The sequence below is a fragment of the Phoenix dactylifera genome, chromosome 2 (assembly GCF_051530095.1).
Source record: "Phoenix dactylifera cultivar Ajwa chromosome 2, Ajwa_hap1_PhDact_Kaust_v1.1, whole genome shotgun sequence".
Taxonomy (NCBI): Eukaryota; Viridiplantae; Streptophyta; class Magnoliopsida; order Arecales; family Arecaceae; genus Phoenix; species Phoenix dactylifera.
The window spans coordinates 51,731,159-51,754,434 of record NC_143191.1 but is presented as its reverse complement, the minus strand read 5'-3'; the positions used below and the strand labels follow the sequence as shown (position 1 = coordinate 51,754,434).

General features: G+C 34.4%; 1 protein-coding gene across 5 annotated transcripts; it reads right to left on the bottom strand.

Annotated features, from left to right (window-relative positions):
- Positions 1-506: 506 nt before the first annotated feature.
- LOC103724027 (uncharacterized) lies at positions 507-17,542 on the bottom strand. Of its 5 annotated transcripts, XR_016399548.1 has the most exons (5): positions 17,375-17,540; positions 17,117-17,223; positions 10,331-11,279; positions 2,420-4,525; positions 507-1,270 (listed from the first exon to the last, which is right to left on the bottom strand). XR_016399548.1 is itself a non-coding variant. In XM_017846860.5 (4 exons), the coding sequence occupies exons 3-4, from the start codon at positions 11,222-11,224 to the stop codon at positions 2,669-2,671; spliced, it is 2,751 nt and encodes a 916-aa protein (XP_017702349.3). In that variant the 5' UTR covers positions 11,225-11,279; positions 17,117-17,223; positions 17,375-17,542; the 3' UTR covers positions 1,983-2,668. The 5 variants fall into 5 exon arrangements, 4 of the variants coding, with proteins under 4 accessions (XP_017702349.3, XP_017702350.3, XP_088573002.2 ...); XM_017846860.5 differs by lacking the exon at positions 507-1,270 and having other exon boundaries at positions 1,983-4,525; positions 17,375-17,542; XM_017846861.5 differs by lacking the exon at positions 507-1,270 and having other exon boundaries at positions 1,983-4,525; positions 17,121-17,223; positions 17,375-17,542.
- Between the last annotated feature and the right edge of the window lie 5,734 nt (positions 17,543-23,276).

Here is a 23,276-nt window from a genome sequence, read left to right as displayed (position 1 = left end):
AGATCCCATAATTGTGTTAAGTGTCTAAATCAAAGCACAAAGATGGCTTCAGTTTCAGCAGAGTGGACTGGGTTGAGGTTTAAGCCAAGACCAACACACCAACAAACGATTGAATTTGACCAAACTTGATAATTCTAAATCTGAACATAAAAATTCAACTTAATAATTACTTCGTTTGAGTCGTGCTAGGTTGGGTCGGGTAGAATCCATTCACTCATGGCGTGGAACTAGGTTGGAGATAAACTAGAATAATGGATTAGGTTTGGCTTATGTCAGGTTTAATGAGTGTAAACCTATCATGTATAAGTTAGCATAACTAGATCGAAGCGTCGAGCTATTTTGGCTTAACCCAACAAGATTACTCAATTTGGAACACAAACACACACACACACACACTAGGATTCCGAATTTCTACTTAGATTCAGTTAGGTCTTCGCTGGACGATAGAGTCCGATATCAATAATCCGAGCCATTGGACATAACTACTACATCTAAAATACTTACATACTAAAAATTATATGATTTGAAGATCTCTAACCTATATATGTATGCATATATACAAACGCGTATACATGCATATGTTTGTACGTACGTATATATATACATTCATAAATTTATGTATACATACATATGTACGCACATTTGTATATAGCTACGTATGTTTCTACCTGCATATTTATATAGGCACGTGCACACATCTATATTTATACCTACATAAAGGCCTACATACCTTTTCGTACAACTGTCAAAAAAATTTATCAGCTTGGCAAGTCATTGCCTTTGTGACCCAAAAAAAAAGGAAACATTGGCAAGCATTTTAAAAATTATATATCTTCATTTTTGTTCATAATTCCAAAGCTATCATATGGTGAAATTAAAAGATCAAAATGATCATAATTATATGTTAATAACATATTACCAGACTTATCTCAAATTTTCTTGTGCTAGAGGTTATTGCGAAAAGAAAGAAAATATAGGAAGAATATCTAAATATTTTGGGAAGCCTAGTTACTACAGTCTCTGTCTTGGGGCATTAACAATCAAGAAAAAAGCTACCGTCAAAGAAATTCTGGAAACTGCATAAAAATTTCTGCGGGAAGATAAATTTTATATTGGCACAAATCAACGTGATGTTCACTGAAATCATTTATTTTTAAGATGAACTGAGAATATTTTCAGTGAAGATGAGAAAAAAGTGTTTTATATTTGATCTGAATCAAGACTTCCGCCTATTAAAGATTTCTTTTATTGGCTCAACAATCATGCAATCCTGCAAAATGAAATAAACAAAAAATATTCATCAATTAATATATTCAAACCCAATAATTTGAACATTATTTTAAATGTACTGATATGTGTTATATCTTACATCATTCGATGTTCTACATTTTCATAACTCTTCCCTTTTCTAAATATACAACACCATGCATGATGATTTTGTTTAGCTGCTGGCTAAAAACCTGTTACAGAATCAGAAAGTACTAGAACTCCTTCAAGTTAATGGCACATCTCGAGAGTGCCACAAACAACTCTTATGAGCTGTTTTAAGTTTGTCCTTATTTAGTTCTGTAATCACATGAACATGGCATCAAATGAAAACATAGACATCAAATCAGGAAGAAAGAACTGATCTATAGAATGAAATTGACCTGTAATGTAGTCGACAGTGGTTGCAAGTAGCCTAATATTTATTAAAGACCACATACAGAAACTATTAGTGTTTCTTGATGTCAACAAGCTTGCCGGAATAAACATAATAGTGCATGAAAATAAACCTACTTAATGTAGATTTTGTCATTTTGGTCAGAAAAGAGAAGCATCCTATAAATTGAGAAACAGGAATAGTAAAGAGTTATTCATAAACCTGAGATATATAGCACACAAGGGAGCCTTTGACCAATCCCACCATGCACTGATCAAAGGCAAGATGTAAAAGAAAGAGAATCAACCCCTTTAAGTTTGGAGGCTTCAACATACACAAATATGAAGATTTAGCCCCCCTGCTGAAAGGAGGTGATCCAGCTCTGGTAATATAATCGAGTCATCCAGATAAGAATGTTGCCACCTTACGTTAACTAAATATTCGTACATGGTTGAATATAAATGCAATTGCTAACTTATAAAGTAGAGCATATTCCCATAAAATTTCTGCAGTCATATAATCAATTTAAGTCAACAAGTTGATAAGTTTCTTCAGATTTGTGGTCAGAGCCCTTCTCAGGGAGCTTGCTTTCACAGTGGTGCATGAGTTTCCTCAAAAAGGTTGCCACTATTGCTTTGCAATTTATTTGATCAAGACTCATGATCATGAACAGATGAATTTCACTTTTAAGTTAGCTGACAGGAAGCTGAAGAATCTGTCAAGTGAACAGATGAACTGTTTGATAATCAGTGGTCCTTTTTAAATTGAAAGACTTACTCAAATGATGATCTGAAGACCTTAGGAACAGTGAATCTGCTGAGACACCAGATTACTTCAAAACTGCAGTTATGAACAGAATATCCTTGTAACCTCACCAATGACTTGCCGTATAACATCAGAACGGCAGGTCCAAGAGGCATTCCATGATGTATAACAAGAGCCTTGAGACTTTCAAGCAAGCGGTGGACCATTCTAACAACACCTCCCCCCGCCACCCCCTCAACCTCCACCACGACATTTATGGACTCAAAGTATGCCAAGTAACTCCCGAGTCTCTTTCCTCTCAGGCTGAATAAAGGTCCTCCTGAAAATGCTTGCGTGGCTTTTGTGAATGTCATACTCTTGACCATTACCATCATTAGAGGCTGTAATGTTAGGGGTAATGGTATCGGGATAAGGAGCAGAGCGAGGAGCTCCAACAGATTTTTGCGCATGGCGTGACAATCTGGATGCCAAATTACTTGATGCAGAGGCCTTTGTACCCCTCCCCTTGCGCTTTGTGCTAAGGAATCCACAAGCAAGAGCTTCTAGTGCTTTTGTAGTAGGTGGTCGGTTTCTAGTGCTCTGCCTTCGGGAGCTCAAGGTAGGATCCTGCTTGCTAGACTTGTTGTTAATCTCCAGTGTGGAGGAATCATCACCCTGCTGCCTTTCTTCTAGCGGCAATGAAGATTCCTTTGGATTTGAATCCCCCTGGCCGCATGTAACCTCTGCTCGGCAGGCCTCAGTTTCAAAATATGGAGGGAAATGAGGGAGGTTAAGGTCGATGAAAGTTCGTGGTTGAGGATCTTCCAGAAAGATGCCTGCCATGCTAACAGCACCAGAACCAGCACGGTTTCTGCCGCAGATGCACTCACTGCTATCCTCTGGGCCAGCAGGTATCTTCCCCTGACATATGCCAGTCTCAGCATGGTTGCTTTCACCTGCATCATGTGATTTCAGTTGACAATGATCCTCCTCCTTTGACCGATGGCTTTTTAGAAAACCGTCAAGGCCAAAACCGGTTTCTACATGGTCACAGGAAGTTGACTTCTGTCGCTTTGAAGCAGGGGCTATATAGCTTCTTTGGCTAGATTTTACCCTGCGATTGTACTGACACTTTATATCCTTCACTGGATTCTTATCACTAAATGGAACATGGTACTGTTCATTGATATCATGTCCATCTGCTGAAATTTTTAGCTCCGAGACAGTAAACAAACAATCCGATAGGTCAGACAGCATACCCCTTTCAAAGTTGCACCTTCCATTCCCCGAATTCTTGTCATTAGAGATGCCTTGATTGGAACCCCCTTGATCATTAGATGATGTATCAGATGAATCTGGCTGCTCCACTGAGCTATTACCATATGTTTCTCCTGTCTGATTAATAGGACCATAGCTACAAACAGCATCCACAGGTAAGCTCCGCAGTTCTCGAACCTTGGATTGTGTCTCACCTTCAATAAGACTGGTATCCACAACAGTGAATTTCATAAGTTCCGAATTAATACCTGGAAGTCTTGGATGCAGATACCGTTGACGCTGATGATCAAACATACAAGTTTGGTCCAATTTGGTGTTTACATCCCATTGAAATTTGTCTTCAGTGCTGTCACTTCCTTTAGCTCCTTCAGCCTCTAGCTCAAGAAGCCTTGGGTCTGCTACAACTTTATTCAAGACATCAGTGACAGAATCAAAATAGTGGTTTCCCTTCACAAGTTTTCTCCTTGAGAACATGTTGATACCAGGGACGAGAAATACCAAAGCATTTTTGGAACCAACAGAACTATGACCCCTGGGCTGCTCAGAGTGCCACCCTCTTGCAAGTAAACGGGGCCAAACAGCTTCCCAGAAAATGTCATTGGACCTTGCTTTGCTTAGCCTGAAACCTCCTGTTAGAAACTTGATGATGTCTTCATTTGTAAGAGATGAGAAAGCTTTGCCAATTGGTAGGATAGGGTTAACTGGATTTGCTCTAACTGGATCTGATACAAATCCAGTCAGGTCATGCTTTCCCTTACCAATTCCTATAGCTTCTACAAGAACTTCCATACCAACCAAGGCCTTTAAATTTAAGACAAATTCCTCCAAAGAAACCCTTCCCTCACTGAAGGTCTTGATAACCTGCCAGAGGAAATACAGTAATTGAACAGGAGGGACATTGTTATAATAAAAAAGAAAATAATCCAATCATATACATCAGCTCAGGATAGCCACACAAATAGCAAACCTTAACTCATCACTGAATATTGGATTTTTGGAACCAGGCACAACTTGCCCTAGTCTAAGTAAGGCAGCTTTTAACTATATGCTAACCTTTGTGACTACTGAAGTGCTGGTTAAAGCAACTTAAGGGAAGAGAAGGGTTTACCATGTTACCTGGAAGAGCATTTAGCAGGAAGGAATCCTACTTTGTTGGTTATGCAGTTTGAAGTCACAAGAAAAGGCAAGGAAGATGCTACTCATTTCATGAAAAACCAAGGGTAAAGTACAACAAGATGCAGTGCAGAAGCTTTCACAGCAGACGCCAAATAAAAACTTGAAACTCATCCTAAATAGAAGCAAGAATTGAGTTCTGTTGAAAAAGGAAAGCTCATACTGCCTCCACTTAACTCAAAAAGCTTTTCGGTTGTGTATAGCAAGGTTTTGCATCTTGATACCATGCCCCATACAAGTACCTTACTGGTATGGTGCGGTATGCCACTGTACCAACTACCAACACACAGCAAAAGTGCTATGGAACAACACCGATACCATGTTTTAGTACGGTGTGCTACCAGTAAGAAACCTACTGCTATGGTACAATATGTCTGGCCTGGACTGGTATGGTCCAGTGGATAAAACCTTGTTGATAGTGCCCAGCAGCTGTGCAAGCACAGGTAGATTCAGCATATAAAATATAACAAAGGGTCTTGACACACCTTTACATAGTGAATGATAAAAAAATTATATTAGATTACTGGGTAGATTTTTTTTATAAAAAAAAACTTTTGTAAAACATTATCTTGCATAGGATATTCTAATGCATATTGAAGCCAAGCATAAAGATATCCAATTCACTACATGATACATAGGCTGTTAGCCATTTAAAGTATTCATCAACCTTTTCTAAACAAAACAAGGATAGGGGAAAGAAAAAGAAAGAAGGATAGACAGGAATAAATTTTCTCCCATGGCGTTCGAAGTTTTGAACACTCCCAGAGGGGACAGCAATCAGCAAGTGAAGTTTTGAACACTCCCAGAGGAGACAGCAATCAGCAAGTGATTTCTTCAAGATACAGTACAAGAAAACATGTCTCTTAATCCTTATCAGGCAGTGTATGCTGGAAATCTGACTGAGAGTTGTATAGAGCTAACTATGAATGAGAAACATCTAAATGAGTACTAAGATAAAAGAACCAAAGAAAAGAAGTATGTTATTTGTGTTCAAACTCCTGTTCAATAATTGGAAGCAACTTATAAGTAAGAATTTGAGAAAGATATTTCCTAAGGCTTTAATTTAATATTCCTTAGTCTCCACCAAAACATGCTACTTTGAGCTTGTGTCCTGTTGCACTATGCCAAAGAGAAGTTTTGTGTACCCTACTCCTTCGTGCTTAATTACAATAACATTGGCTTCAATAATAGGCTTAAAAAAATACAGGAAAACAGGAAATTGAGGAGAAGATTATATACTAAAAATCAAAAGACATCACCAAGTTAAAATAGCCAGAAATAAACTCAATTACTACATTCTGAAGGAAGAATAAGATATGGCATACTGAAGACACCTCACTCTAATGAGAAAGGGGACATTCATTCAGGCAAAACACACAGAAAGCATCACATGACTAACAAAGGAAAAACAAGGTCCAAACCAGTATGCCTTTCCTAGCATCCATTTCACTAGATATTCCCCAACACCAGTGTCCAGTAACCAGTTCATGTGTTTCATTAAAACCTCCTGAGCTACAAATACATCCTATAGTCTCAAGAGATAAACCAGTCCCAAATGGGGATCATCAACTTTTTGGTCATTAAATATGTATGAGAAATCCCCTTTCGTAACAGATACAAACAAACACTTATCTTTTAGGTTTCCTGAAAGACTGCAACTTGTAGGTTTACTACATTGTTATGCCTTTCCGAGCAAAGTCTATTACAAGGTTTACTTTATAAATAATTGATGATAAACTTTTCCCAAGACAAAGGATTGACCCAATAATTCAGGTATTGTTTGTTCATCATGTCTAGAAAATCAAATTCCTTTGTAAAGCATGACATCTGTAAGTGGTTTTGGTGAGATAACTTATTAATCTTTGATTGAACAAAGAGACTCATGTTGATCCCAAGAATTTATTTTTGACAGATTTGCTTTGGGTCCTTCACAAGGCACAAGTGCTTGTTCTGTAAAATTATTATCACTACCAAGTGCTTCAATCCAAAATCCTGGTCTGCTAGCATGTATGTTGTCTACTTTTTTAGAAAGTTTAACTTCTTTTAGAATAAAAGTTTGAAGTTCATTTCATCTCACAGCTCACAGTGAAGCACTTAGGGACTGTTTGCTTGTGAAGTTTTTCTAAAATGGGATTGTTGACTAACAAATTGACCCCAAAAGCTTAAGCTAATAGAAAAAGGGTCAATAATGTATATCAGGCTTAACACCTCCTTTCGCATGCATCCTGGATTATGCACATGGAAGAACAACGATGACTAAAATGAGACAAGACTATAATCGGAATAATTAAATAAATAATTAGCATGTAGGGGATTGGAAGTTGTGACCTCCAGCAAAGCTGAAATCTGATACAATGTTGACTTTCCAATTGACCCTAAGGGGGCATTTGGTATGGGGTGATCGTCAAGGGTGATGTGGGTGGAGGTGATGAGATCACCGTGTTTGGTTGCATCACGGTGATCCTACGTGGCGGTGATCTTAAATAACCTCCACTCCTCAAATCACCCTCCAACTCGGTGACAGGATACCCGTCCTTGAGGTCGGAAATCCAACATCACCCCAAGGCAGTGATCCTGGGTTGAAAGTTAAAGACAAAAATACCCCTCAAGTTAGCAGAAAAATTGATATATCACTATACCATCAATATATTATGTCAATATATATATATTATGTTGATATTATATATTATATTAATGATATATATTATATTATAATATATTACTAATCATATTATTATCCCATTATTATTGAAGGATAATTTTAAATTCTAGTAGAAATATATTATTATTTTTTATATTTATATAATGAAAATATTTAATATATTACTATATTACTTCTATTTACCTTACTTTTCTAATCAAAATAATTATTACTATTAAAAAAATCTGTTATAAGTATAAATAAAAATATTAATTCTATAATGAAAAATAACATATTTTTATAAGATTAATAATTTATAGGAGTAATAAATATATTTTTATAGAATATATTAATAATTAATATATTGATAAATATATTAATATTTTATTATAATATATTTTATATGATTAATAAATATATGATAAGGACTATTAAAAGTAGAATATGTGACAAAATTATGGAGTTATTATAGGAATTAGTATATTGACTTACATTTTTAATTCATGAGAATTAAAAATACATAAAAAAATCCATCTAAGATATATCAAGGGTATTTGTGGTATTATATAGTCAGTGATCTTGGATCCCCATACCATACCAAATAAGTTACTCATGGATATCCGGGGATTTTTAATCACTGAACCATGGCCTACCAAACACATTGATCTTAGATTACCGAGGATCAAATCACCCCAGCATTCGGATCACCGAGGATCTTAGATCACCGTGGTGATCCTGTTAGGGTTACCAAACGCCCCCTAAGAGCTTAAGATTATACGGAAAGAGTGTACAATGTATATCGAGCTTAACAAGGATTAACAAATTTTACAATAACTTTCATGTCGATGCTGTCTTCTTTATTTTTTTGCTTTGATGAATCACATATTGGAAAAACCAACTATTACAAGGCCATAAAACCTACAAAATGATTTTTAATGGAAAAAAGGCCCCCACCCTGTATCTTTATGAAACTTGTAATAAAGCAATCAGTGTCCCCAACCCTGTATCTTTATGAAACTTGTATGCAATCAGTGTTTGTAATTATTTGTTTTAGTAATATATACTTTGAGACTCATGGAAGAGGTAGGCAGGCTTCCAAACACGCACACAGGTCTGAAATGAAAATTTCTTGATAATAGAATAAACATGATACCAATTATTCTGAATTGACGCATTCCAGGTAGCTAATATCAAAGGGATTTATGCAGTAATGGTGAAATTTTTAATTGAAGCAAAACATGTAATATATAGCTGTTAGTGCATTGGGGAATAAAGAAAGTAAACAAGGCCCAGGAACGTTTGAACCAATTAGTCACTTCAGGAAACTTCTTCCTGCCAATGCTTCAAGCAACCATGATAAAATATGTAGAGCCCATATCATTGACCATGGAGTAGGAAGAGCAGGAAAGAGAAGTGCATTTATTTTGTCTTTTTGCTACTATATACAGGAAAGGGTGAAAGATAATTCTTTTCTATTCTCTTTTCTGTTTTCTTTTTATTTTTGAAGTAAAGATGGTGCCCCATTTATTTTAAACATTCTTCTGTTCTTTTCTTTTATCTATCATATACCTAGTGATAAATAAAGAAACAATGGAAATAGTCATGTTGAAAAATAAAAAAAAAGAGGCATTTCTTCCCTCTTTCTATGCTATTATCAGTTGTCAGATAAAGTGCCAAAATTTGGCAACACAGATATTTTTTGTTGTACACTTTAACTTTACAAAGTAATAGAAACCAAATATATTGAACCAAAGTAAGCAAGCTCCTAGTTACATGCTTCAACATATGAGCATACACTTTGTAGTTTGTATGGAATATTGGCGTGCAAATTAAACAAAGTTTAATTTGACATCTTGCATAAAAATGAAATGAAATTCAGATTTATAAAAGAAACTCAGATCTGCATTAAATTTCAGACCTAACCTACTAGTCAACCAAGTATTCTAGATGAGGTCTACAACATTTCATCTGGTTTACATGTTAGAATGTGAAACAAGGTAGCTGGTTATGTTGAACATTATTCCCTTAATTAAAGGCTTGAGACCCAGATGAGTTTTATTTTGGCAGCAATCAAATTCACCATATCCCCCCATCAGGTACCATCCAAAAATATGCATATATTCTGCCAATCTTAGTGACAAAATTCTCCAAATTATTGGAAAGATGCTCCACTTATTTTCAGAACAGGAAGAAAAGCAATATTTTTACCAAGTATTGGCTATTTTTACAGATATTTTTTTACGTGAATACTTGATGAATTATTTTTTGGGTTTGTGGAAGTCTATATCAGACTATATGTTTAACTTCAATACTTCCATCTCCTGAATATCTTCAAAATTACAAAATCTTACCCATGGTAAAACAACTACGAATCTGAAAGTTATGACTGAAACCATAGATTGGACTGCATATGACTCAAAGTTGATGCCCCTCTGAACTATGAAAAAACATACCATAGCCAGCCTAGAAGTATTTAGTTGCAAAGGTCCCATTTATTGTTGAGTCTAATCATTTGTTTTCCAAGGATTGATCTGTTTTCCCACCTTCTATAAACTAATATGAAACAGTATAAATGTCCCTTCCATCTCTTACTCATTTACTTCACTTGAAACTACTGTAAGGCATTTAGTTGTTTCACCACACCCACCTAGACACTGTTACTTTTCAGTTATGTGTGTATAATCAACAAAGTAAACTGAATTTCAAGCAAAACTGAATGTCAAATATCAAGCCTTTTTATTGCTAACAAAGGAATAAACTAGGCTCAAATTTTTAACAATTGTCAAAATTATCTGAAAGATGTCACAAGTAGTAGTCTAACAAACAGCAATGCATGTTAAGTAATTAAATACCTCCAGCAAATTATGTTGAACTTCCACAGATATGACTGGCACCAAACGTGATAATAGTTCTTGCTGTCTCCAGCCTGTAAAAATTCGCTGCCCGTATATATATCGCCTGCTTCTCATCTTTCGGCACTCTGACCATCTGCGGTATGCGTCAGACCTATAAAATTTCCCATAATAGAATGATAATATCTCGCCCATACTTCTGCTCTCCATAAATTTTGTCACCTGAACAAGATTTTTCCCGAAAATGTAGAGACCAAGGAGAAAACTCTGCACTTCAGCATCAGTCCAAGAGATAAATGGTAAATCAGGCACTGGATTGCAACCTTCACCAGTCCACCGTAAACCAAAATACATCTGATTATATGGGTTCATGTCTTCCTGGCTTGTGGATCTAAAAAGTTCTTTACCATGTTCTAAGGAGTTATTTGGATGTTCAGGTTTTGCACCTTGAGAAAATGTACTGCAACTGTTTGAACAGTAAGGTGGAAATCCACTTGTTACGCTGCATTTGGGATTAATTCCACTATCAACTTTACATATCAAGTCCCCTGGCCCAGCTCTTTTACTACAACTTGTGGTGCCAGGATAATCTTGCTGCTCATGTTTGATATTACCACCTCCATAATTAACCCACATAATTGGGATGGGTAAACTGTTTTGACTGGAATAGTCTACACCAAGTATGTCATCACCTTTTATTGGCCTATCTTGCAGCTGATCATGTTCAAATTCTGTGATCAGGGATGGAATTCGAACCTGATATTGATCTCCTAAACGAGGAAGAACTAGTGGATCTCCTGTAGAAGTTATTTGATCATTGCATATCTCTGCAGTACACTCTTTATTGCAAATTAGTAACTCTTCATTGTGAATAAGTTTAACAGAGTCCATCATCCAAAATGTCAGTCAGGAAGCATAAGGTCTCCGCACACTTTGGCAAATTTGGAAGCTGTTTTACAATGACACATCAACTATAAAGTTAAACCAACTATTTTTCTCCAAAAACCATGATCACCAAAAAAAATACAGTCTGAATACCATGCAATAAAATTTGGAAGGGCTGATTCAAAATCAAATGGTAATGCCACCAAATCAACCAAAATAATGGTCATTAAACTACTATGATAAACTAACAATACAAGCTCATAGGATGCATTGAAACTTTAACTGACAAAATTAAGCTGCTGGAGTCATTCAACTTCTTCAATGAGTAGATTTTTGCCAAATATTCCATTTAGGAGGAATAATATTTAATATAAATCCGGTCTATTTTCATGCATAAATATATGATATACTTCGGTATCTGGGTCCATTTAGAATTTAATCAGATCGCAGTTCATAAAAACAGAAGGCCAGGGCATTCAACATCAAGATATAGAGATGTGCCTATAGGAAAATGGCCAAAGGCCTTCAATATTCAGTTCACCTTAATGATCTTAGGAATTCTCAAATGATAGCACAAACAGATTGACAGCTTTACTATCTGGATGTGACTATATAAGATACAAAAGCAACCCAACAAAAGATAGTCAGCAGAGGAAGACGAAAGTTTAAAGGTATGTACTAGATCAACAATCTCTTTGAAGTTACAAACTCTAAGCATATTACCCAATTAATTTGCACTTGGAAGAAACAAATACTCTCTATCTTACAGATAAATGATGAAAAAAGCAGTGTACCTGAACAGCCAATAAGCAAAGCAGCATTCTTAAATAAAGTAGTGCACAACAAGCTACCAAGTATTATGACAGCAGCCTTACTGATGAACATGGGGTGCAACCAAGTCTTAAGGCAGCACAAAAGGTGAAGGCCACATGCATGCTAAACATGCTCCTAAAGAATATTATGTAAAACCATTGAAAAGTTTTGTGAAGGCTTTGTTTCACATTTCATGTTTTCGCATGCTATATAGCCTACATTACCTCAAGCAACAAAGGGTAAATGTCATATTTAAAGAGATGGTTTTGTTGAAAAGAGATAGGAGTAGGGTTTTATAATCAGTCATAAGATTGACTGCGTTAACCCAAAGACAGTTGATATTGACCATAAACAAGATAAAAAAGCAGACAATTTTGACAGGATGGAAGTCAACCACCGGAAAAAATAGGCTCAAATTATGAAATTAGATTTACCAATTCTAAGGCATTATGTAAGGAAAATGTTGATGAACAGGTAATAGGAACAAATTACAATGCAGGATGGACAAAGCCAAACATTCACATAAACATAGAACAACTAGATTTATTCATATAGTTGCATAATGCATTACTTGGGAGTGTATATGCATTACTTGGGGTATAGGTATTATAGAATATGTGAGACTTAATTCTTCCTACAACAGAAAATATATGTTTTGGCCAACAACTAAAAACCAAGAATTCTTTAAAGTGTATATGTTGTCCTGCAAGAGAGCTTGGAAATCAACTCGGAAACCCTTCGGGTTTCTAATCTTCGGCTTCGGGAAAAGAAACCCTTCGGGTTTCTTATCCCTCGTCCCTTATAACACTCCTACGTGAAAGTGGTAACTCCGTTACCTCTTTCACTCCTCTAGAACACAGAATTTCAGAATTCCGTGTTCCGTTTCGATATCTTAAGGAAGAAAGTAGGATATTCCCACATGTTTCCATGGCACAGTTTTGCATCCCTCTCTCTTGCTCGCTCATTTGTTGTATGAGTATGACTCAAGAGGAAGATGCAGGCATGCATTGTCATCAAAGCACAATAACAGTTAAGTATGTTGATGAAAACAAGTCACTGATAAAATCATCCACAAAATAGATCCTAAAAAACTAAATTAATGTGCCTTTAAGCATCCAAGTAAAAGATAGTGTCTTAAAATGTGGTGCATGAGGCCGCATATGCATATGCGGTGCCTTAACCATACCGCATTGTCTATATGCAGTTACTATGTGCGGTCATACCATATATAGGCTGAAAAAACAGTCCATTTAGCACTATGCAGCCACATATGTGGCTCAATTAGCATAGTATGACAGCTGATGTTTCCCACTTAGTATTTGAGGCCAAGTATATGGCACACTCCTATATGGGCCTATGCAGATGGAACATGTTCAAACTGATTATTATATTTGGTATAGTTTATTTATTTTATATAATTTAAAACTTCTAACCCTATATGCACCCACAAATGCAGCCCACATACCGCATGTCCGGTATGCGGCCCCTTAACCGCCCCATACTATGGCCATCTTTTAAAGCACTAGCAAAAGAACAATGAAAAAGATGATTACAATCTTAGAAGACCCATAGGTACCAAGTCGCGTGCAAACTCTTAATAGTTTATGATCCTAATGGGCATTTTATGGGCCAATGAAACCTTTCAAGTATATCTCAAGGAGAGGATTAGCAACACAAACAATCTAAAGGGAATAAACCAAACAATACATTCCCAAAACTAGAATTAGATATAAAACCATGTTACACCCTATACCTAAAACATTCCTTAAACTAGACATCCTTCATGCGTACCCCTCTAAATACCCTAACTCCAACATCTAACCAATCGCCAAACCTACCGAGACACCAAACTAGCAAGCAGTTAATATGCTTCAAGTGTTATTTGTCTATTACACCACAAACCCCCACTAGAATTGACCCAGAACAAATAATTTTGTTTCCTTCAAATATCTCACATCAAGGGCTGAATATTGGTAGAACTACCTGTATACTTCCCTTGTTAGTATCGTATGGTTCAGTGCAGCATGGTACCATACTGACATATGGTATGTGTCTTCGTGCCGGCACAGCAAAAGAGAAGTGAAGTAACATATATCACTATGGTACTGATACAGATGCTTTACCAATACAATCCAGTACAGCCAGTATACACTGATACTTGAATCCCGGTCTTGTCATACCACATAACTGATTTGGAAGAAAACCACAATTCAAAATGAGATCCTATCATATCTGTATCAAAGGAGATTGAGCATAGACCACTCCAACAAAGATTCCCATTATCATAACTTCATCCTTCCAAGTATCACCAGAACTATTGAAATTTAAGACATCTTTATTTTCACCTGATTTGGATTTAACTTTCTTGATCACACGCTTCATTATTTCTTACTACATTCATATCCTTCGCCTAAGCAATCTCTTGTCATGTATTCCATCTAAAGGAGTCAACAATCAACATAACTCGTCTTCTCGTAAGCTGTTATCAAACTTAGATTTGTTCCTACAAGAAATAGAATTAAATCATAAGACTTATAGATATCCATGTTACTAACATTGAACCTTCCAAGTTCCAACCAATGGAGGTGACTCTGATAGACCAGTATTTGTGTCACTACCACGGTAACTAAAATGAATTGGCAGTTGCATATTGACTAGAAAAATGCAGAACTTGTCCATATTTCTGTCAGTTTCATCTTGACCAAAACTAAACAAACTCAAGTAGTTAATAAGGGAAAATGTACATACGTATTTGCACACAAAGAAGTTGAAAATGTCAAAGCCAAATAAAGAATTACATACAGCTAGCTGGTAGTAGCACATGAAACTGCAGCACTGTAAATGCCCTGCAACGCCTATACTTGCAACCAAAATGTGCACCATAGCCTAGATAGGCATCGAATTAAGTAAAGAAGACTGACTGCGTCCTTCTACAGAAAAAGTTATTCATGTGTCAGAAAAGAAGGCAATCTCTACCCCCAACCTTTTGGCTAAGTTGCAGTCTAGAACTCTAACTAGCAACAAACTTGTTCGCGTTAACAAGGATTTTTTCTATATAACAGTATTGTAGGAGTTATACTCAACTTTAATAGCCTCAACTCATCTGACTAGACTTCCCATTGCTGCTGTAGTGTACCTTAGAGACAACTCCAGCCTAGCACCTCCATTAGTGCACTACTAACATAACCATTAGCTTCCAAAGTATATTTTCTGACTTTCTTGCTATTAACAAAGATGTTTCATCTTCAAGTATCATAAGCTCAAGATATCTCAACATATCACCTCTGCCATGATGAAAAAAAATAGCTTCTTCTATCTGAGAGCCTCAAGTACAATGTAGCAACTTTATAGAGGAATAAGCCCACTTGCCTATGAGTTGGAACTCTGTTTTGTGATTCCATAATCACAAAAATTTATGCTAAACTATTGATGAAAAACAATATTTATGCACTATGGTAGATCTGCAATTAGATCCTATGCAACATAAAACATTGAAAATTGAGGTTAAAGCTAATATATCGATGATCCACGGTCAAGATTTTGGTGCTACAAACAGTTATATAGGAGTTCCCTGAAGATGGTTAAGCTACTAAGTGCTTACAGATTAAAACCTCATTGACATTTCAAATGATAAGGAATGATTCTCACAGAACTAATAGGCTTTTAAGATATCAAGTGTGTTCCTTTTTCACAATAGATAGTCCAGAAAATAATGTTCCATACATTTGATCAGATTCAAGGATAACCATCAACTGCTGAGTAGATCATAATCCCTCATGACAGAACGTTTAACATCCACTAGAGGCGTGATAGTAAGCATTGAAAGTAGTGGTGGCAATATGAAAATAGGAATATAAAGATCACACTCTAAAGATGATATTTTATGAAGTATGAACAGTCAGGTATCTCAGATAGGACTGGGACCATTTGACTTGTTGCTTATAGTAAACACATGAATGAAAGCTACTCAAATATTTTGAGATTAAAATTGTTGCTAATGATTATCTCCCAAGGTTAAAGAATGTTCGTGCATGAGACCTTAGAGGTCAAAAAAAAAAATAGTAAATTAAATTTCCAAAATAAGGTAAGTTAAAACAACATAATAAGATCTGCTATTCAAATGTTTTTAAAAAATGTTATAAATCATCATTAATCCAAAAAATTGAAAAAGGCTACAGATCACAAGGATCCAGAAAATGTACTTGTTATAAACATGAAATTAACTCAGATCAATGAAAAAATGAACTTATGAATTCAGGATCTGAAAATTAGAAAAACAGAAATGACATAATAAGAGAATTAGAATTTTCATGAAACCAAAACCAGGTATTTCATCTATATTATAAACCCTATATATCATAGGGAAAGTAGTCGCTGGCAATAGTCTTATGAAGATCAAAGTCTAACAGACTTCATGCAAGTGATCGCCAAGCTGAATGAAAATCCAAGTATTACCAAACTTGGAAAAGAAAAGGCAATCAGGTTAGATCCATATTCAAACAAAAAGCAGCTGCTGATGGAGATTAACATTAACCAAAGAGAGAGGCTACTAATCACAAAGAACCCGGACAAAACCCGTCCATTCCCATTAGATATCCCTTATATTAACAAGAAACTAGTTCCCTTCGATGATAAAATGATCATAAGTTGAGGGCCTCTCAATCAGCAAAATGAAACAACGCAAGCAAGGGCACCAGAATTCTCATAAATTCATATCATCGCAAACAATCCTTGATGATCACCAGAATACCTATACTACGAGCAAAGATATATATATCGACCAAACTGCAACCATCAAGAACAACGCACCAATAACGCGAGACAAGAAATCCAAAAACCAGCAATCGATTCACCCAAAAGAACCACAGCATCAAGGAAAAAATTCAATCCACAAGAACACATGAAACAACATAGAATCTACATTTGATACAAACAACACTAAAGATCCTTGTTAAGATCTACTAAATCTAACACATAACCACAAAGTAAACTGTGACAGCAGCACTTACAGAGAACTAACAGCATATAGATGACAAGATATTCGATTGCTAAAAGAACAAGAAAAGAGATGGAGGAGAGAGAGAATACCTACGTGAATGGGTATCAATCTTCCATCGTTACGCCAAGAGTGAAATCGATGGCTGTAACTTTTCAGACGAGAAAGAGCCGAACTCGAGCATAGCTTTTAACGAAAACTTCACGAAAAAAAAATGGTACATATAAGTGAAGGCAAAAGGCCAAACTCTTGTACATATATACACACACATTTATATATTTTGTAATAATAATATATAAAAAATTAAAAATAATCATTTCTAAAGACAGAAAGCGAGAGGGAGTTTTTACCTCGGTTTATATAGCGATGGTTTCTCTCCTTCCGTCCTTCGTGCCCTCAGAAGTCGGGAATTCTTGGGAACGATTAGAAGGAGATAAGAGATAAAGATAAAGAAAGAGAGCGAAAAGTAGAAAAATTAAAAATAAACATAAAGAAAATAAAGAAGAAAACAAAGAAAAAGGAAAGAAAGGTCATTAAAAAGAAAATTATTATTATTATATGAATGTTTTAGAGAGAGAGAGAGAGAGAGGGGAGGGCTTTTAAGGAGGGAGGAGTGAATGACGGTACGGAAGAGATCCGCTATGAGGCTGCTTGCAAATAAAACCTTAGTGATTGCACCACTATGTGACACGTAACACGCTAATTTGATCCCACTTTTTTATAATTTGCGTGTCAAACGATTAGGGAAACGATTGAGTTATAAGTTCTCACCGATCCGCTGCATGAGTTCTCTCCGATCTCATCAAAAATAAGGCGGAAATATAAGTTAAATTACTAAAATACCATTCACCTCTTTAGCAAGTGTGGAAAACGGGACGAAGCCTGTGAGGCTGATACATGGAAGAAGTCTCGTGGAGAAGTCGGCGCATGTGATGAGACGAGACTAGGAAACTCGTTTGACGTTGACCGTCGGGTCTCGGTCAAATAAACCGACTGGTAGTTTGATCCGGACCGTTGGATCAATGTTGACGCCGATGTCCATGTGCTGATGGCAGAGGACAATACAGCAGAAGTCAGTGTACGAACCCACCTTTGTAAAGCCGGCACGTAGTTTATTAGCCATTGGATGGATTTTGAAATCTATGGGCACTTAAGAGCTACAATTCAAGGACACCACCTGGCGTCCACGCAGCGGGCGGCAAAAATTTGGCGTGATAGAGGTGTGAAATCTCTATACACGTGGTTTCAGTGTATAGCCGCCATACACGGTGATACTAATCTATTATTCTCTTATTCATTTTTACCGTCAAAATATCCTCCAGTTAACTCAAAAAAATATCTCAAAATATTGACCATAAATGTTCATCCTTCTACAGTAAGATATTAATACTTTTAATAAGATCATTGTGTTGAATTATTTTCCATATATATTAAATGATTCTCGAGTAGTGAGGAAATCTTGAGCGAATCCTATTCAAGGTTCTACCGAATTTTCATGTTTATCAAATAATTTTATTTTGATATAAGTATATTTAAACAAATTCAAAACTTAGCCATTCTTGTACATTGAAAAATATAATAACTTAGTTCTTTCGTATCTTTAGCCTTCGTGCAACAGTTATATTATCCGACCTTTTCAAATTTCATAGTGGTGAGAGTCTTGTGCACTGGAATACCTTTTAGAATTTTTATATTTCTATTTCTTATATTATTATTTATTTGGTAACATGAATTTTACTTCCTCACTACCTAATAAAATTAATGTTTTTTAAACAAAAATAATGTACCACCAAATAAAATAAAATGATATTTCCATAAAATAATTGATAATTTTAAATTGAATTACTCTAACAATTAAAACTTTGAAATAAAAATGTTGATAGATCTTGAATGGTCTAATTGGCTTGTGATTGGCAATACATAAATGAGTGAAATGATCAAAACAAAAAAGAAAGATAAAATAAAACTAATGTCCTGTCTTACTTAATGTTTCAAAAAAGAAAGGATTTTATATAAATTAGTTTCTGAAATATTTCATATTTGAATGTTAATTCCTATCCTTACATATTTATATAAAAATCATTTTATTTTTTTTATTTGTACAAATCAGTCCTTTAGCTAGTTTTCATTAACCAAATGTTAATTAATGGCTAGAGAGTTTGCTTTTTCTCCCTTGTTTGCCCTCATCTCTACTTCACCCTCTCCCTTGGGGACCAATGCTAGGAGGACATAACTTGAGACTCGATTAAGTGTACATACTAAAAGTAAAAATATTTAACATATATGAGATTAATGATGTTAAGTATAAACAGATTATTTTGTTATCATCCTGTTAACTTAACTTGATGGATGTGTGAACAATAAATTACAAGTTTCCAAGTCTTAAAATATAAATATATAACATAATAAGGATTAATATATAAATATGATAGAATTTAAGGACCAATTTGTAAAAATCTAATCGATTTTTGCTACTATTTATTTAAGAGATATTGATAGTTTGAACAAAAAAATGGCTTTTCTGTTTGAAAAAGTGACAAATAATATTTAGGATATAGCTTTTTCTTAATTATTATGGCCATTACCTAGTTATGTATCCAACGATCTAGATTCTAGGGAGGGGCTAACTAGGACAGCCTTGACCTTTGGCACTTTTTTTTTTACATTAAATGGTTTTTTCAAGACTCTATGCTATTGTTGTACTTGTCAACCGAAGCTTTTATCATTGTGCTAAGCAGTAACCTTATATATCAACCTTTTTATGGTGGCAAAAATTACCGCAACTAAGAGGGCTCGCCAAATTCCACCTTGTTTTGGTCAGCTTGGGTCGACAATATTTGTCAAATATATATGGGTCAAACATTCTGACCTGAACTTTAAATGAATCATGTATAGCTTACAGCTTTGATCCAATCAGTGACATAAAATGTATAGTTCTATTTGGATCAAAACCATATAAGTTGGCTTATGTTGTCATCTTGGATAAAAATTTTCTTCATTGATATTTTTTTTAGCAACATTTGTTTAAATCCTTATGGACAAGAACCAGTAAGGATTGGATTTGACATATCAAGTTAGATCCATCGAGAATTGAATCTTGCAAAATAGATTCGATAAGGGTCAAATGAATGGCTAGGATCAAGGAACCCACCCATGGGTAGGTATGAGTCAAGAAGTATTGTCATAACATGGGGTTGAGTTCAGTATATCTCAAGATTTGATATGTTGTTATCCTTATCTAAACCATTAGCACCATATCTCCTCATCAAGTTGAGTCCCTTAATTGTGCTTATTGCAACTTGGGATGGTTTATACTATCTTGTGTTTGTATTTAATTGCATAAGGTTTTGGTCAATGCAACTCTTCCATAACCATCTCATAGATCCCATGAAGATAATATGAAGTAACATCTTTCCTTGCTCTTGTAAGTTTTTGCATGAGTTTTTTTGTTCTTTTTTAATAAAAGGGCTTGTAGGAAATCCCCAACTTTAAAGTAAAGGAGGGATTGATTCCAAATCATTTGGTCCATGTGCTAGGGATTTTACTAGCTTGATAAGTTGACACATTGGATTTAGACGCTTTTATTGATTGACTTATATCTATTAAAGATTATCTTGATTGATATAAGCTTATCAACCCATGAAGCATGTCATCAAAACAAGCTCAAAAACCAAGCTAACAGTTAGAGGAAGATTGTCAAATATTATGCTTGTGCTTATGATGAACCTATTAACATCTAAGATGCTATGCACAAGAAGCTAAAAGAGAAGTACATACTTGCAAATATCGCAATCAAATTTATAGGAGGTTTATACAACTTAACTTGGGAAATATAACAATTGTTGAATACATTGAGCAGTTTAATTAATTAATTACAAGTTATGGGATTATTTATTATGATGAACACCATACATCAAGATCCCAGCATGGCCTACGAGTTAACAAAAAAGTTGAGCTAGCATTGCATCACTTAGAGACTTTTGATGAGGCCTTTCATCAAGCTCTGCAATCAGATAAAGCTATTGGCCCATTGGCTAGCCGTCTAGCTCTTGGAGCCAAAGGGTCGGATTGGTCATCTCAGTCCAATTGCTTGCTCCATACAGAATAAAAAAAATAAAAAGATACAAAGCAGTACTCTCTATGAAAGAAATGGAACAAGTTCGATGTTTCATATGTCACAAGTATGGTTACTTTACAAACAGATGCCCTACCAGTGGCTCGAACTATTGTATTTGGAGGAACTTATCTATAAGTCACCTGATGAAACCCATGGAAAATTTTGCTAAACCTATAGCATATATTGATCAACTAGCCTATGATGAAGAAGTAGAAGTGCTTGCCTTAATGGACTTTTAATGGCTTTCCCCTCTCCTCCCCCTCTCTCTCTCTTTTATGGTTTCTTAGCCAAGAACTCTAAAACAATGAGCCATCATCTTTACCATCACCTGCGCTTACTAACTAGCACCTATATGGACTCCAAAATATAGTTTTAGTATAAAAGTAATATGCTAAGAAATCCAATTAATTTGAAATTTATGATATAGTATATTCAATTTTTCTATGATTTTTAGAATTTTTCTGAATTTCAAATTCGTACTCTTCTAAATGAATATATTTTTTTTGCCAAAAAAATAATATCTGAAGAATACTTTTTTCAAGGAAAAATATTTTTTCCTTTCATGTTTTTTTTTCTCGTGATTTAGTTATTTCGGATTTGGTTGGTTCACAAATATAACATATTTAAATAACTTTATTGGTTGGTTTTCATGTTTTTTTTTTTTTTTTTTGATGGCTTATCAACTAAGAACTCTAATATGGTGAGTCATCATCCTCACACTGCCAGCTAGATAACACCTATATGAACCTGTATTTCCCTAAAAAAAATATTTTTTGATTGAAAATAATATAACAACATTACTTTTCTAAAATAAAAATAATTTTTAATAGGAACATAATATATTATGATATGGCATATTAGATTTTTCCATTATTTTTTAAGAATTTGTGCTAATCTAAAAGAAAATAATTTTGAATTCATATGTCTGTAAAAGGAAAATATGTTTTAATAAAAAATAATATCCTAAGAATACTTTCTTAAAAGGGAAATAATTTTTCTATATGATGATTTAGTTATAACATGCTTGGTTGGTTTTCAGATAATGACATATTTAGATATCTTTTGATTTTTTTTGATTTTTCTAGATATTTCAAAACAATTTCTATGAATTTTCTTCTAATTCTTTGTGGAAAATAATTTTTAATATAAACAAAATATGTTAAGAATAATTTTCTAAAAGAAAAATAAATTTCAATAGGAACATAATATGTTAAGAAGAGTTGAGCTAATTGTAAATTTATGATATGTTATATTCAATTTTTCTATAATTTGTTTAGATTCGTACTTCTTTAAAAGGAAAATAATTTTTAGAAAATAAGTTTATATTCTTACTTTTCTAAAAGAAAAATATTTTTTAGTGAGAAAATAATATCTTAAGAGTACTTTCTTAAAACAAAATAATATTTCCTTTCCTACATGCTAATTGAATTATAAAAGAATTATTTGGTTCACAAATATAATATATTTAGATAATTCTGATATATTTAGAAACTTTGATTTTATATTTTTTTAATATTTTAGAGGATTTTTCTATTTTTTTCTATTTTTCTTGAATTTTGGAGAGGGGTTAAGTTTTTTCTTGATCATCCAGTAGATGGCTTTAATATATTTAGATAAGTTTTAGTTTTTTTTTTTTTGATATGTCAGATAAATTTTCTATAAATTGTCTTCTATTTTTCTTAAATTTTGAGGAGAGTCAAATTTTCTCCTGTCCATCTATTTAATAGATGTAAAGATTTGAGTATCTAAAATAACAACATAATTAAACGCATCAAACAAGTTTCTTTTTTTTGTCTTCTTTATTTAAAACCTATCTAAAAGATTAAAAATATTAAATCTATGATTGAGTAAGAAATAATGAATTGCAGTATACTTTGATATAACCTAATTCCTTCAACATGATATACCGTCGCCACGGGCATACAACATAAATATAAATTGCTAATAATAGATTATATTCAAAAATAAGAATTATACGGATATAGTATAGAATTTCGTAGTGCGGAAGCCAAAAATCTAATTATGCATGTAAATTTTCTTAAAGTATAGAACCTAGCAGGCTGTTTGCTCCTTTTTTTTTTTTTTTTTTTTGAATGATAAAAGGCTGGTTGCTCCTTTAACATGACCCTAAATCC

Coding starts and splice junctions, on each gene's coding strand:
- LOC103724027 (XM_017846860.5), bottom strand. CDS start 11,224: ATGATGGACTCTGTTAAACTTATTCACAATGAAGAGTTACTAATTTGC. Junction 4,526..10,330: donor TTCAACATAATTTGCTGGAG/GTATTTAATTAC, acceptor TTCCTCTGGCAG/GTTATCAAGACCTTCAGTGA.